We start from the raw sequence: 17,300 nt of genomic DNA on the forward strand, positions 1-17,300 counted from the left end.
AAATGGCCTTTCGTGACTTTGCTGAAACACTCATACGCCAACACTATTAGAAATACATATCTAACATATAATCTACATATATAAGAGAAAAGTGGTTGGCTGCTTGGTTGCTCTTACTAGAAATATTCTAGGTTAGGATGTACCATAGCAAAAACAGCTCATAGAAGATGCTGTTTGGATTGTTGTTCAAAAATATGAAAACTGGATCACAATTATTTATATCATGTACATATTTAACGTGTGATAGTAGTGTGATTAGTTGCCCTTTATTACTTACTAAGTACCAATTTCATTCAAATACAGACTTTTAGCACACAGTTTCTTATGCTCTACCTAACAATATTGTTATGTAATTTATCTATTATCAGTTAAAAATGTATTATAGTGATTGTCACCCCCCAATGCGTGTATGTGCAGACCAATAGTAAAAAAATAAGCAATTCTCTTACCTTGGATTCCTAGACAGACGTCCTATATGAGTGACGCAATATGACGCTGTGCAATTAATTGCCATATGATATGATCAACTCTGGTGATAAATATATGTATTTGTTTTCGACGAAGTAAAACTAGTTTGTTTTGAGTGATTTGTAAGCTGTATATAAAATGGTACCAATTTACTCAAATTGACAGAAAAGCTTACGACAGCTCATAGAACAACAATAAAGTATTGTACAGTGGTTCATTTTGTGCAAGGCTCAAGATAAACAAGACAATGAAGGTAAGTGGAATTTATTTTTATAAAATATTAAAAAATATTTTAATTTTTATATTTAAAAAAATAGTAATAATAATAGTAGTTAAAAAAATTTAATTCGTTTTCAAGTTAAAATTATATTGATCCAATTGAATTTTTGAGCTAGCAAAAATTTCTCATACAATCAAAAAACTAAACTGTGTACATAAAATATTATATCAGTGATTTACACAATGTGCATCACTTGTATAACTTTACATATTATAAAATATCACTTGAATACAAGAAATAGTATTTTAATAATAAGTATTTGCCCGGAAACATCAGTGCGCAATTTTAAGTAGCTACTTCGTCTATTTTAAAATCTTAAAATAGACGAAGGTTAAAAATAAATTTTATGCACCAACTTTATTTAGTAGGCATCGGGGAATATTAATACTCCATATAACAAAATTTTATGCGCTTTCATAATCATATTTACTTTATACAGTACATATTATTATCTATTGTTTTGATATAACGTTTAAAACAAATTCCAAATGTCATCAATTCTAAAAAATTTTGAAGTGACAGCAGTAAAATTGATTTTTTATAACTCTTTTATGTCTCATACTTTTTCAATCCATGAATCCAATCCAGCAGAACCAATCATCATATAATCATGATCATCGACAAGACTTAAAAATATGCTTTACTTGGGATGATAATGTAAGTATTGTAAAAGAAAAGCACTGATAGGATTGTTCTTGACACTCAACGTTGGCACATCGTTTTTCATATGGAAATATAGATAACAGTATTTTTCCATAAAAAAATCATCGGTATCACAGAAATTGTAATAACAATTTTGTGGGAAACCGTTTGGGTTGCCATTTATATAGCCACGTCGATGAAGAAGTTAGCTCAATAGTTTATTGGACTTTTGAAGCTCTCGTTGTTGCTAATACAAAAAGTAAATGTTTTCCGACTTAAATATTCATTTTAATGGTTACTTTTTTACTAAAATTACTAACAACCATCTACTTCTCCTTATTATTTCTAAATACCATTTATAACGATTACGCAGAAGAATAAAAAATGTCTGTATTATTATTATCTGTATTACGTCTGTATATGTTTTCCAATGTAGTTTTTACCACTGAACACAAATCTAAAGTCAAAATTGGAGGTCAAATGGCAAAAAATTAGACAAAATTGAAATTTAATGTCATTTTCTTTTTTTCAGTGCATTTTCCTACTCCTTGCTTTGATGCTGATGGCAGTATTCGTTCATGCACAGACACCAGACAGCCCAGTGCCCGGGTCAGAGGCTCACCTGGACTTGGAAACTGCCGAAACGGCTCAGAGGCACTACGGCGGCGGCGGCGGACGCTACTATGGCGGCGGAGGAGGCGGACGTTACCATGGTGGCGGCGACCGCTACCACGGCGGCGGAGGAGGCGGACGTTACCATGGTGACCGTTACCGAGACAGGCGTTATCATGGTAAATATTTATTACTATGAACAGTTTGAATAACAATAAAAACTAGTAGTGCAAGACATCGTGCCTTAAGGCAAATTGCTGGAACTTTCCGTTGATGTGCATATGTCTAATAATCATTTTTGACCGCCAGATGGCATTTTTTCACTTTTCTCATTTGATCATTTGAAACCGCTAGACCTGCCCACCCGATACTTAAATCAGTTCTTGAGTCCGTCCATACAAGTAAAATGTTTATTTAATCATTCAATTCGAATGCTCCGTTCGCTCAGAAACTGAATTACCATTTTTGGCATTTTTGCCCCGTGTTTTTGAAAAGGTCGAACCTGCTTTGGCCAAATATAAATAATCACGTTTCTACATCAATTATTTACGTTGGTTGATCCGTGTTCTCGAAATCGTCGACAAATTTTGTATCCCCACTCACACACGTACATCCATTGGTACGTATGCCAAAATGTTCAAAAACGTACAGATATGCAAAAATTTTCATTTTCGATTTTTGTGACTTACTCTACGGAAAGTTTGTGCTAAGTAACATATATAACTCCATTATGTGATCAATCAACCAGTTATAATTCAAACACAAATTCATAAATTAGGTGTAGAAAACCTTGGTGGTCCATAGCAAATAGAACTAAATGCCATTAAACTGGGTCTAAAAATTTGTTATTTTTAAAATGTTCTTATATTATTTTCTATATTATCTCCAATTGGTTTACATACTACTTACCATTTACCTCGACATTATTTTACCTAATTTTTCCATTATATTAATGAAATAGAAGCTCTTGACCGTTCTGGGTTTTTGTAAAACGTGAATAAACTTTAGTGCTAGATCAGATATTTTGCTGCAATTTAACAACATATATGAATTTAATGTTTGGTCCTGCCTGGTAACATTTTCAGTAATAAAATCATTATATCCTCGCCGTAGCCCAGATTGACCCAATTTGTAGGATGTAGGATTCAATATTTTATTTAAGATTTCTATTGTCGCATTTCTTCACCAATAAATATAAATATTCAAAATCAATTGAGATAATTTATAATTACAATATTTGCTGTTATAAGACTAATATCATTATATTCATCTGGCGTGTTTGAGAAATCTCGGTTCTCGTTTTATTTTACACACGCCATTGCTTTATTTTCTAATTGGTGTTAAATCTTACTTGATTATCTGGATATATTTTGAATGCATTATGATAGATGATGATAGATCTATATTTATTCCATTTCTTCATAGAAGAACTCCGTTATAAGCATTATTGTTTCAAGTTGGATTTATATAGTTAGTCAAAGACATTTGTAACATAAGTTTCAAATAGATAGTAATACTTTAATTTGATATAAACATAATTTTAATCAAATGAATTTAATCAATATCAATAGGTATCATAAACATGCGATATCAACCATTAATTCGGCATCTAATATGAAACGAGTTTGTTAATTTTGGAATAATACTTAGAATGACATTAGTAAATTTTTAATAGAATCTTGTTCTTTTATATGCATAAATAACTGGTTAATTTTATTCTATTTCAGGTTAATTTCCAAAAATATCAACTCCATCTGAAGACATGTTCACTGATACCCGACGACATTATTCTCTAGAAGATAAGTTTAAGTATTTTAAAATTATTATTATTAATAATTATTTATTACCATATATTTAATAATCTTATATATGTTTTAATAAGTATTTATTATTATATATTGAACCGCGTTAATATATGCTAATATTTTTTTATTAATTTATTTGATTGTTAAGTGAATACGTATTTGTAATTTTTATATAAATAAAATATACATTTAAATTAAAATATTTCTTATATTCTCATATTTTTAGGAAACATATATATATATATATATATATATATATATATATATATATATGATTTTATTTCTCTGAACTAAGTTTTCATTCATATATGATTTCTATTTCTATTCATATAAAATTTCTATTTAATTATTACCTATAAATTACCAATAAAATAATTGCTAATTAAATTGCCAATATAGATATTTTTCACATATCTAAATATATTTTATATATTCATATATTGAGCAAAATTATATTAATGCTCTTTAAATGTTGTAAATATTATTAATATTATTAATGTTCAATTTGAAACAATGATATGCATTTTATTATCCTCTGTAAATGAACATAATAAAACTATCTATTACATATATGATTTATCACCACAACCAGATCCAATTAACAATAATAAAAAATTTAATCAATAATTACTAAAAGAATTTATGAATAATATGTAAACAAAAAAAACAAGAATACGCGACCTTACACAACAATACATGGCAAGATCTTCTCATCTCAATTGCCATATTAATTATGTTATTCTCATATTCTAATGAAATATTGAAAAATTGCATATAATTGAGTGGGTGATAAATACTTGTCGAGATTAAATTATAAAACCAGAAAACAATGATTATAACAAATTTATAATTGCGTTATTATTATATTAATCAACGCAATTTTAAATGATGAATATCTGTAGGCAAATTGGAAAAATAGACAGATCAGATATAAAAATAACAATCGGGAGTAAAGAAGACTCTTACACTAAAGGTTCAATACAAAATAACTGTAATTTTTTATACCTAATGACATGGATAAAATATCCATATTATATTACAATCTCTATATTGATACTATGACGAGTGATCAATATGTGCAGATTTATTTATACATTTGTTAATATATTATAATATAATTTTTTATTGTTTTCTTTTCAAACAACAATCAGAACTTGAGCAACAATCAATGCCATGAAAGATCATCACATCTTTCCTTATGCGTGTACGTATTTTTTTTTTTTGAAAGAAACCCGATGATTTTTTATTTCTAAAGTGATATAATATTTTCTTAAAAAAATTCTAATAATGATAATGTTTGTCTTTAGACACAGTAATGTCCAAAACGACTATCTTTACTTGGAAACATAAGAAGTAAATTAGACCAATGTTATGGCAAGGCTGTGTTACGTAGCGTTTTGCTTATAAAATGGTACTAAAAACTATCAAAACGCTATGTAGTTTCTATGCTGATCAGGCGTTTTACACATGAAATGTAACTTCACTCATATGTTATTATGCCACATCAGAAAGAAGCAGTTACGATAACATTCTTTTTTGACGTTAGTGCATGTTCTAGATTAGGTTTTTTTTATCTAAAACGCCTGAATGCACAGCAACCACATAACATTTTGACAGTTTTTAATGCCACTTTATATGAAACACACTACGTAACATGGTCTTGCCATATCATTGGTCTTTTTGCTGCAGATACAGCCCACTATTATCATCTATGTTTTGAAGTAAAAATGTTTATCACTACTGCTCGATATCAGATTGTTTCGAAAAACAAGTTTGAAATCAGAACATTATGATTACGTCGTAATAAATGTTACAATAGTAAATGAAATTAACTATGTCAATTGAGGAAATATTGTAAAATGGTTGATGCTTCCAGGTAATTACAAATGTTAATGAAACCAAAAATTAATATAAAAATAAAGACATCACATAAAATTGTTACGTTGAATATATTGTGCAACAATTATGAATTTTATAAATTCATTTTTTTTTCAAATTATCATTATTCTTCAAATTGTCATTAATTATTATGCTTAATCATCTAACAATAAGAGTTTATTTCATATTTTGCGTGTAATATTGAATAAATCGACCTTGTAGAATTAATAATCATATGACCTATAATGAAGAACATCTCAAACTTATTTTTAAAATTGTGACGTAGGCCATTTATGAATAATTTCAAAAGTTTTAATAAAAAAACCTCCTATATTTAAGACCAGTTCATATATCCGCAAAATCAGATCGAGATTGGATATTATGGTCTTCATAATACGGTACTAATATTAATTTAATTTAGATATATATATATATATATATATATATATATATATATATTTATATATTGTGCAGATCTAGTATATATTATAATTAGAACTCGATAATTGCTTCAACAAGTTTTACTGTTCTAATGAGGTATTGCATAAGAATCACTATTCGACCAGCTGGATGAACCTAAAATCGATTCATGCTTCAAAATTGTTTAATCACAATAATACTTGTGACAATTATTTCATATCAACATAAAATTTACACTTGTCCTTGTTTTTTATTTGACCAATAGCAAATTATTTTGAATTTTAGGTAAAGTATAAAAACAGGAGCACAGGTATTGCAGAGTTTCTTTTGCCGGTGACCTTTTGGAAGTGAACATTAAAATATAGTTACGTAAAATTTTGCTTTCGTTCAAAATAATTCTGTGTGGATGTGAGTAGTGCAAATTCTGTGATATTCGATCGGGTGCATTTGGAACCTTGTGACTTTTAACTTTATGGTCAAGGTCATATCTATGTTGTGTATTGTTACAAAGGTGAGTTCTTTTAATTCTTGTTACATTGCGTTAGCAAATTGATGTAGATTCTCCAGTTGTTTTGGATTATGCTTGGAATATTCTAATCTTGTCGTAGCTGGATATAGGTAGCATGATGTTAAATTTGCACTTGAGTATATACATTTCCAATATAATTTCAAGTAAATATTGCCTTTCTTGTGCATAGCTGCAGTTTATATCGCCATTTGTAAGACGTAGTACGATGTAGTGGCCATATAATAGCGTTTAGAATTCTAACTATAATCTATAATATAATAAACTATATCTTATTTTAATTAGGCAATCGATGGATTGCTATCTAATAACCTCATAAAACATAAAAATAAGGAACGACCATTAAAAATAATAGTAATGATAATACGTTTGATATTGCATTTGGGTAAGGTTGAAAATTCTCAAAAAAATCTTGGCCAAAATTTTGTTTTATTTGTCGAGAAAGAAAAATACAAAAAAGGTCATTCTATTAGCATTCATTTTTTGAAGAGTAGATAAGCTTAAAAACAAGTATAATAAATAATACGTATATAGCTTCATGTAAAAACTAGAAATCTTTTTTAACTTCCCATAGGGTAAGTTATAGCAAATTATTTCTTTGTTTCAAGGTCTTCTGAATATTGTGACATACCTTAATGTTAGAAAAAATGGATTAATGTATGTGTGTGTGCGGATACATATTTTCGTTGGCGATTTCGGGAACACTGATCAACCGATTTGAATAATTCAAAAAATGTTCGATTTGTGTTTATGGGGAGACATGTTGATTAGTTTTTGGCTTAGGCAGATCCATCCGTTTCGAAGATACGGAGCAAAAAGTGCCAAAAATAGTATTTCAGTGTTTGATAGAACGGACCGTTCGAATTGAATGATTCAAAAAACATTTTATTTGTATTGGCAAAATTAAAAACGAATTAAATTGTTGGATACGCAGATTTAGCAGTTTCGGAGATTTAATGGAAAAAGTAAAAAAAAAATGCTGTTTGACTGTCAAAAATCTTCATTAAACATATGCACCTCAAATTATCTGATATTTTAATAATAAGTACACATTTTGTTACATTTCTATATCTTCCCTACCAATATTTGTCCATTAGACTTAAAATTGCTTTAAAAAAAGTTCAAAATTTTCTAAAAATTTTGAAATACAAAAAAATAAATTTTAAAAAAATTTCAAAATTCTCAAATTATTTTCTTCAGTTTTCAAAAAAATTTAAAGCTTTTTTAAAAAGAAATATTTTCGGTACGGGATGTTACACTAATTTGCTTTACGGCACGATACGATGGCATGCACCACTAGTTTGAATATTTGACATGATGCTCTTGTTACTGTTCACGCTGAAATCATTTACACGACCCATACTACTTACATATAATTTTGGAATATTAACCGAGTCTATCGCCGTCTCTAATATCAAACTTTAAATATTTTGTTTCCATATTCCATTAAAATATCTTTAATTTGATTTACTCCAGCTTCGAGTCAGGTACAGATGTAATGAATTGAATCCGTGTCGCAAAAAATGACACGTAATGAATATGCATCTGTGAGTCACTTTGATCAAAGAGGAATACCCTCGTGAATGAAATGGCTCGGCTTTGCTAAAATTAGCATTTATTTTAGAACGTTATTAATTGCGTATACGGCAACAAACGTAAGGCGGCAACAGCAAATAAACCTCAAACGTTACGCGTCAACATTCGGCGGCAACCCGTATCATGGAATAAAATTATTTATTTAGTCATCTATTAATTTTAAAATCTATTGTATCTATTGTAAAATATTAACAATTATTAAATTTTATCAATAAAATATATTACAGATAGTGTAAAATTTCGATAAGTTAAATAATTACAATTTGAATTCTACGTAAGAAAGTGAAACATCTTGAAGCTTATGAAAAAAATGGCAATCTTACAAAAATTTAGATATGCCATAGAAATTCGAGTTCATAATTTTTATAATTACAATTACCAACTAATTTTCTAATTTCGTAAATATATAAAATTTATTATGGCAAAAACTACATATTTTTTATATTCGAGCTGAAACCTTTCTAAATGTTAATAATGCTTGCAAAAATTTTAAAATCAGTGCTGCTGAGTATATTTAAGATAGCTCGCTGTTAAGTAACCAGGTTATTAATTATTATTTCTTCATGTGTATTCATTTAATTAAAGAATAATAATCTAAAATTACAAAAAAATTCAAAATTCTTCCGTGGATTTCAAAATATAAATATCTATCTAGCAGATATCTAATCTTATCACGCGACTAGTCTGAATTGCATTATTATAACTTTATTTTTATTTACATATCACACTATATCTATAGATAGACATTGAGTAATTGATTTGGAAATTAACAGTGGCATTTTCTAGAAGGAAACCCCAATGGTTCGCCTTGTATTTTTGTACTATATTTTAATCAAAATTTAATTTTATTTTACAAAAATGAATAAACTACAATATACACATAAAATTATAAACACAAGAATGCTCCACATACACATACATGCACACACATATATACTACACATACAACATACCTAGTATGTTAATAATTATAACTTTATCTCAATTCAGATATTTAAATCTATTTATTTACTACTTTTATATGAAATAAATATGAAAAGGTATTGGAAAAAGATAAATCCATTCCATATAGGTTAGTGATGGGTGTTACTGGTAGTAGTATGTGAAAATAAGACATTTTATAGCATTTTGCAAGTTTAAAAAACATTATATAAAGACTAAATAAAACTAGATTTGTATGTATGTATAGATCATTAAACATAAAAATGTATTAATAGTATGTGTACAAATGAAACAAACGCTGATGTGTTTACTTGAAAACATAAAATTTAATCTAGATTAGCAAATGTTGCATATCAATCAGTTTTTTTACAAAAAATGTATATAATTTACTAAGCTGCATAACATCTCAAACTTAAAGGGTAATGATATTTTGAATCTGTTTTAAAAATATATTTATGTTTGTATATTCATGTTGTATATTTTTCCATATGGGCGAGTTGTGGCTCTGTTATAAGATCTTTAGCATTGTAACCACAATGTTTCAGGTGGTTACCCACCACGGACAGCGTGATATCAAGTAGTATTTCACTTCACTTTCACTTAAAAATATAGATCTGAATATAGTTCCATGTAAAAATAGTTTTATTTCTGACATTGCTACAGCAAATTAATAATATATCAATTCTTGAGTGATTATAGCAAGGAAAATATATTAAAGGTAGCTGTAACAAGTATTAAGTAGTGCTTTTAAAAGTGTTTTTATAATAGGAATCTTTAGAAACAACTCAGAACTATTATGGACCAATTCTGCCATACAATAGACCAATGTTATGGCAAGGCTATGTTACGCTGCGTTTTTTTCTTATAAAATGGTACTACAAACTATCAAAATGCTATGTGGTTGGTGTGAACTGCTTTGAACTTCAAAAATGAAAATCATCTCATCTCATTATAAATGCATCTTTCTGATGTTGCATAATAATACGTGCTAAAAGTTAGATTTTTGTGTGAACTTCTGATCGCATAGCAAATACATAGCATTTGGACAGTTTTTAGTAGTATTTTATATGAAAAATAGCTGTGGTCTATTTTACTGCTGAATTGGCTCGTTAAGTTCTGATTGCTATTCTAAAATAAGAACAAAATTTCAAAGCAGTAATAATAGTTGTTATTTAGGTCTAATAAATCTTGTAAATCTGGATCCTTTTATAATGAGAAAAGGAATTTGAAAAATGTCTTGACAATAACGTTTTTTTACAGTCATGGTGGGATGTATATATACATAAAGATAGATTACCCCTGAATGCATCCTGCATTCCGAACTGTTGATGTCATTCTCAGATTTGATTTAGGTACACGTACAATATAGGATACAAGAACCTCAATCAAACGGACCTTTGAGGAAACAAAACGTTTCTAGATTTATAAAATAATACATTAGTAATACTTCTGACTCTACGTCAAGAAGTTGAACCTATATCTTAAATTTAAAGGTCAAATTGGTAGTCAAATTAGAAAGGTTGAACTACTGAAAATAAACTTCGTTCATACAATGCTAATTTATTATACATAATTGACAACACTATATTTTTGTGTTAAGTTAGAACAAAGTACCAAAAATATTATTCATTCTAACAATCTTACAAAATTACTGGCATCTTGGTGCAATTTTTGAGATTCTTTGAAAATTATCAAAAATTTTGAGACTTGATGAAACAATTGTGCATATTAATTTATTTTGAAAATTTTTGAAAGACATTTTGATGCAATTTTGAAAGTTTTGTGACTTAATTTGGGCAGCTCGGTATCACGTATTTGTCAAATTTTCACTTGAAGTTATAGTTCTCAAATATAATCTGAAGTACAAATGGCCTTTCGCGGGCATTGCTGCAACACTTATATGCCAACACTAATAAATAGACATATCTTATATATAGTCTACATATATAAAAGAAGAGAGGTTAGCCGCTGGGTTGCCTCTCAAAAATATAAAAATCGAGACGTTTATTATATACATTATGCACGCTTGGAATTTAGCACTAGATCATATAGTCTAATTAGTGGTCCTTCATTACAAAGTACCAATTTCATTCAGATGCAGACTTTTATTACCTAACAAAAATGTTATGTAATTTATCTATTATCAGTTAAAATGTATTATAGTGATTGTCACCCCCAGGGCCGGATTTAGAAATTTGGCGCCCCGGGGCACTGACAAAAATGCCGCCCCATCCCTGAAATTTTACGAACTTTCGAACTTTTTTTTAAAGCAATCGCGCTGCTTCATCTGCGTAGGGACAAAATATAGAAGCGCGTAAACGCCGCGTCGCAGTCTAACGGATAAACAATGTTACAGAACGCATATAAATGTAAACAAAATTTATACTTATTAACATATTTTTAAAATATCTGATAATTTGATGTGCATATGTTTTGTGATCACTTTTGTCCACCAAATGTTTCTTTTACCATTTTTTTTATTGGATTATCGAAACCGCTAAACCTGCCTCCCACAAATTTAAGCAGTTATTTATTCTGTAAATTTTTTTGAATGATATTGGACGCTTCTTTTCTCAAAAACTGAATTATCATTTTTGGCATTTTGGCCCGTATCGTCAAAACAGTTGGACCTGCCTTGGCCAATAACTAATCAGCACGTCTCCTTAAAAATAGGAATTGAATCATTTAAATCGGTTGATCCGTGTTCCCGAAATCGACTTAAATAATTAAAAAATATTAGATTTGTATTAATGGGGAGACGTGCCGATTAGTTTTTGGCAAAGGCAATTACGAAAAATGGTAATTGAGTTTCGATATTTCTTCTCTGAAACAGCTACGCAGCGCGATTGTTTTGCAAAAAGTTGAAAAGCTTTTTATAAAATGTAATTTTTAGTACGGGATATTTTAATAATTTGTCTTAAGGCACAATGCCATGAGTCACTAGTTTAAACTTTTTTCGACGCTATAAACTTGGAAGTGCACAAATTCGTCATTTTAAGAGGGCTCGAGAACTGAAATAAATATTTTTCTTAAACTTTCAGCTTGTTTACGGATCTTTATATTAGCCAAATTGCCAAATTTAATAACTTATTAACCAATTTGATAATTTACGTTCGGAGAGGGAGGCAAAGCAAAATAATAAATTTTAATAATCGGTTATTTCAACCCAAATTTTGCATTGCAATCGTATTATGTTTTGTTAATTATATTTCTTGAAATATAAAAATGTTGGTAAAAAAATTTGATTACATTGTATAGAATTTTTTTCTCACTATCCAAATTTTGCCGCCCCCAAAAATTTGCCGCCCTGGGCAGTAGCCCCGATTGCCCCTACTGTAAATCCAGCTCACCCCCCAATGCGTGTATGTGCAGACAAAGAGTAAAAAAATAAGCAATTCTCTTACCTTGGATTCCTAGACAGACGTCCTATATGAGTGACGCAATATGACGCTGTGCAATTAATTGCCATATGATATGATCAACTCTGGTGATAAATATATGTATTTGTTTTCGACGAAGTAAACCTCGTTTGTTTTGAGTGATTTGTTAGCTGTATATAAGATGGTACAAATTTACTTAAATTGACAGAAAAGCTTTCGACAGCTCATAGAACAACAATAAAGTATTGTATAGTGGTTCATTTTGTGCAAGGCTCAAGCTAAACAAGACACAATGAAGGTGGGTGGAACTTAATTTTATTAAATAATAAAATACATTGTTTTTATTTTATATTTGAAAAAATAGTAATAATAGTAGTGGTTAAAAAATATTTAAGTTAAAATTATATTAATTTTTATTATAACAATTTTTTGAATTTTTGAACTAGCAAAAATTTCTCATGCAATCAAAAAACTAAACTGTGTACATAAAATATTATATCAGTTATTTACACAATGTGCATCACTTATATAACTTTACATATTATGAAATATCACTTGAATACAAGAAATAGTATTTTAATAATAAGTACTTGCCCGGAAACATCAGTGCGCAATTTTAAGTAGCTACTTCGTCTATTTTAAAATCTTTAACGATATAATCATAATTCAAACTAGTAAAATACAATAATGGTTAAAAATAAATTTTATGCATCAACTTTATTTAGTAGGCACCAGGGAATATTAATACTCCATATAACAAAATTTTATACGCTTTCATAATCATATTTATTTTATACAGTACATATATATCTATTATTTTGATATAACGTTTAAAACAAATTCCAAATGTCATCAATTCTAAAAAATTTTAAAGTGAAAGCAGTAAAATTGATTTTTTATGACTCTTTTATGTTTCATACTTTTTCAATCCATGAATCCAATCCAGCAGAACCAATCATCATATAATCATGATCAAGACTTGAAAATATGCTTTACTTGGGATTATAATGTAATTATTGTAAAAGAAAAGCACTGATAGGATTGTTCTTGACATTCAACGTTGACACATCGTTTTTCATATGGAAATATAGATAACAGTATAGAAAGTATAAAACAGTATAAAAAAATCATCGGTATCACAGAAATTGTAATAACAATTTTGTGGGAAACCGTTTGGGTTGCCATTTATATAGCCACGTCGATGAAGAAGTTAGCTCAATAGTTTGTTGGACTTTTGAAGCTCTCGTTCTTGCTAATACAAAAAGTAAATGTTTTCCGACTTAAATATTCATTTTAATGGTTACTTTTTTACTAAAATTACTAACAACCATCTACTTCTCCTTATCATTTCTAAATACCATTTATAACGATTACGCAGAAGAATAAAAAATGTCTGTATTATTATTATCTGTATTATGTCTGTATATGTTTTCCAATGTAGTTTTTACCGCTGAACACTAATATAAAGTCAAAATTTGGGGTCAAATGGCAAAAAATTAGACAAAATTAAAATTTAATGTCATTTTCTTTTTTTCAGTGCATTTTCCTACTCCTTGCTTTGATGCTGATGGCAGTATTCATTCATGCACAGACACCAGACAGCCCAGTGCCCGGGTCAGAGGCTCACCTGGACTTGGAAACCGCCGAAACGGCTCAGAGGCACTACGGCGGCGGCGGCGGCGGACGCTACTATGGCGGCAATCGTTACCACGGCGGCGGCGGAGGCGGCGGACGTTACCGTGGCGACGGTCTTAACCGTTACCGAGACAGGCGTTATCATGGTAAAAATTTATTACTACAAACAGTTTGAATAACAATAAAAACTAGTGGTGCGTGGTATCGTGCCTTAAGGCAATTTGCTGGAACTTGCCGTTGATGTGCATATGTCCAATATCGTTTTTGACCGACAGATGGCATTATTTCACTTTTTTCATTTGATGTTTGAAACCTAGATAGATCTGCTTTCTCAATAGTTAAATCAGTTCTTCAGTTCGTCAATACAAGTAAAATGTTTTTTTAATCATTCAAATCGGAATAGGAATCGATTTTTTTTTTTTGAATCATTTAAATTGGTTGAATGTTCTCGAAATCGTCGGCAAAATTTGTATCCGCACACACATACATCCATTGGTAGGTATGCCAAAGTGTTCAGAAACCATTAAAACGTAAATTTTCATTTTCGATTTTTTGCGATTTCTATAACTTACTCTAAGGTAAGTTGATTAACTTTGTGCTAAGTAACATAGCCATAACTCTAATTTAAACACAAATGCATAACTAAAGTTTTCTATCGCAAGTAAAACTGAATGCCACTAAACCGTGTCTAAAAATTAGCTATTTTTTAAAATGTTCTCATATTAGTTTCTATATTATCTCCAATTGGTTTAATATTACTTACTATTTATCTCGACATTATTTTAGCTGATTTTTGCATTAATCGTATATATTTATATATTTTAAATCAATAATATAGCAATATAATTACATTAATTAAATAGAAGCTCCTTGGCTGTTCACGGTTTTTATAAAACGTGTAACAACTTTAGTGATGGATCAGATTTTTTACTGCAATTTAACAACATATATAAATATAATGTTTGGTCCAGTCTAATAACATTTTTAGTAAAAAAAAATTGTGGAATGTCCCTCAGATTTCCACAATCTCAAATATATTCAATATTTTATTTATTTAAGATTTCTATTGTCGCAATTCTTCACCAGTCTAATTGTGGCTGATATCTGGTATATAAGAATAAATATTCAAAATCAATTGAGATAATTTATAATTACAATATTTGCTGTTATACAACAATTAACATTATATTCACCTGGCGTGATGCTCGTTTTATTTTACACACGCCATTGCGTTATTTTCTAACTGGTGTTAAATCTTACATGATTATCTGGATATATTTTGAATGTATTATGATAGATGATGATAGATCTATATTTATACCATTTCTTAATAGAAGAACTCCGTTATAAACATTATTACTTTATCAAAAGAGTAAGAAAAAGTAATAAATGTAAATTAATTTTAGATTTATTCAGAGATGCAGCAATAGCTATTATTATTATTTGTCAAAGTCCTTCTATTAGAAAATTCAAACAGTTAATATTATTTTTTAAATTTAAATTAAAAATAGTTTTAATCAAACATCATAATCATGCGACATCAGCAATTAATTCTGCATCTAATATGAAACGAGTTTGTTAATTTTGGAATAATACTTAGAATGACATTAGTAAATTTTTAATAGAATCTTGTTCTTTTATGTGCATAAATAACTGGTTAATTTTATTCTATTTCAGGTTAATTTCCAAAAATATCAACTCCATATGAAGACATGTTCACTGATACCCGACGACATTATTCTCTAGAAGATAAGTTTAATTTTAAAATTATTATTTTTAATAATTATTTATTACCATATATTTAATAATTTTATATATGTTTTAATAAGTATTTATTATTATATATTAAACCGCGTTAATATATGCTAATATTTTTTTATTAATTTATTTGATTGTTAAGTGAATACGTATTTGTAATTTTTATATAAATAATATATACATTTAAATTAAAGTATTTCTTATGTCCATATTTCTAAGATATATATATATATATAATATATATATATATATATATATATATATATATATTGTAACTAAATCCCATTTTTTAAATTTATTAAATTTTTACTTATATCTCTCTGGGATGTCATCTTCATCAGGAATTATTAAAAACAAACAAAAGTGTAAACAGGTATTAATACAATTCTAGTTTGTTTTTAATATTTCTTGACATTCTAAAACCCTGAAACATAGAAAGTATTTATAAATTAAAAATTGAGTGAATTTTTGTGACCATTAACTGACAAAACTATAAAATTTCTATTTAATTATTACCTATAAATTACCAATAACATAATTGCTAATTTAATTACTAATATAGATATTTTTCACATATCCAAATATATTTTATATGTTCATATATTCATATATTAAGCAAAATATTAAATGTTATTTAAATATTATTAATATTATTAATGTTCAATTTGAAACAATGATTTGCATTTTATTATCCTCTGAAAATGAACATAATAAAACTATCTATTACATATGTGATTTATCATCACAACCAGATCCAATAAACAATAATAAAAAATTTAATCAATAATTACTAAAAGAATCTATGAATAATATGTAAACAAAAAAAAAACAAGAATACGCGACCTTACACAACAATATATGGCAAGATCTTCTCATCTCAATTGCCATATTAATTATGTTATTCTCATATTCTAATGAAATATTGAAAAATAGCATATAATTGAGTGGGTGATAAATACTTGTCGCGATTAACATATAAAACCAGAAAACAATGATCATTACAAATTTATAATTGCGTTATTATTATATTAATCAACGCAATTTTAAATGATGAATATCTGTATGCAAATTGGAAAAATAGACACATCGGATATAAAATAACAATCAAGAGCAAAGAAGATTCGTACACTAAGGGTTCAGTATATAGTAATTGTAATTTTTTATACCTAATGATATGGATAATTTATTCATATTATATTACAAACTTTATATTAATACAGTGGCGAGTGATAAATATTTGCAGATTTATTCATACATTTGTTAATATATAAACTTTCCTTATCGTCCAAAAATCGAAATTGAAAATTTTTGCATATCTTCATGTTTTGAAGGTTTCTGAATATTTTGGCATACCTTAT

The 17,300-nt window shown here is 28.2% G+C and overlaps 1 protein-coding gene across 3 annotated transcripts; it reads left to right on the plus strand.

The window, feature by feature from the left end:
* Positions 1 to 612: 612 nt before the first annotated feature.
* LOC113378188 (glycine-rich protein 3-like) lies at positions 613 to 15,980 on the plus strand. 3 transcript variants are annotated; one of them, XM_026618721.1, is made up of 3 exons: positions 613 to 721; positions 1,923 to 2,181; positions 15,862 to 15,930. In XM_026618721.1, exons 1-3 carry the CDS (start codon positions 716 to 718, stop codon positions 15,864 to 15,866), a joined length of 270 nt encoding a protein of 89 aa, XP_026474506.1. In that variant the 5' UTR covers positions 613 to 715; the 3' UTR covers positions 15,867 to 15,930. The 3 variants fall into 3 exon arrangements, with proteins under 3 accessions (XP_026474506.1, XP_026474505.1, XP_026474504.1); XM_026618720.1 differs by lacking the exon at positions 15,862 to 15,930 and adding an exon at positions 3,730 to 3,830; XM_026618719.1 differs by lacking the exons at positions 613 to 721; positions 1,923 to 2,181 and adding exons at positions 6,419 to 6,616; positions 14,087 to 14,330 and having other exon boundaries at positions 15,862 to 15,980.
* Positions 15,981 to 17,300: the final 1,320 nt, after the last annotated feature.

This window comes from Ctenocephalides felis, unplaced genomic scaffold (genome assembly GCF_003426905.1).
Source record: "Ctenocephalides felis isolate EL2017-DRISC unplaced genomic scaffold, ASM342690v1 CF-g0.4_SCAFFOLD_01886, whole genome shotgun sequence".
NCBI lineage: Eukaryota > Metazoa > Arthropoda > Insecta > Siphonaptera > Pulicidae > Ctenocephalides > Ctenocephalides felis.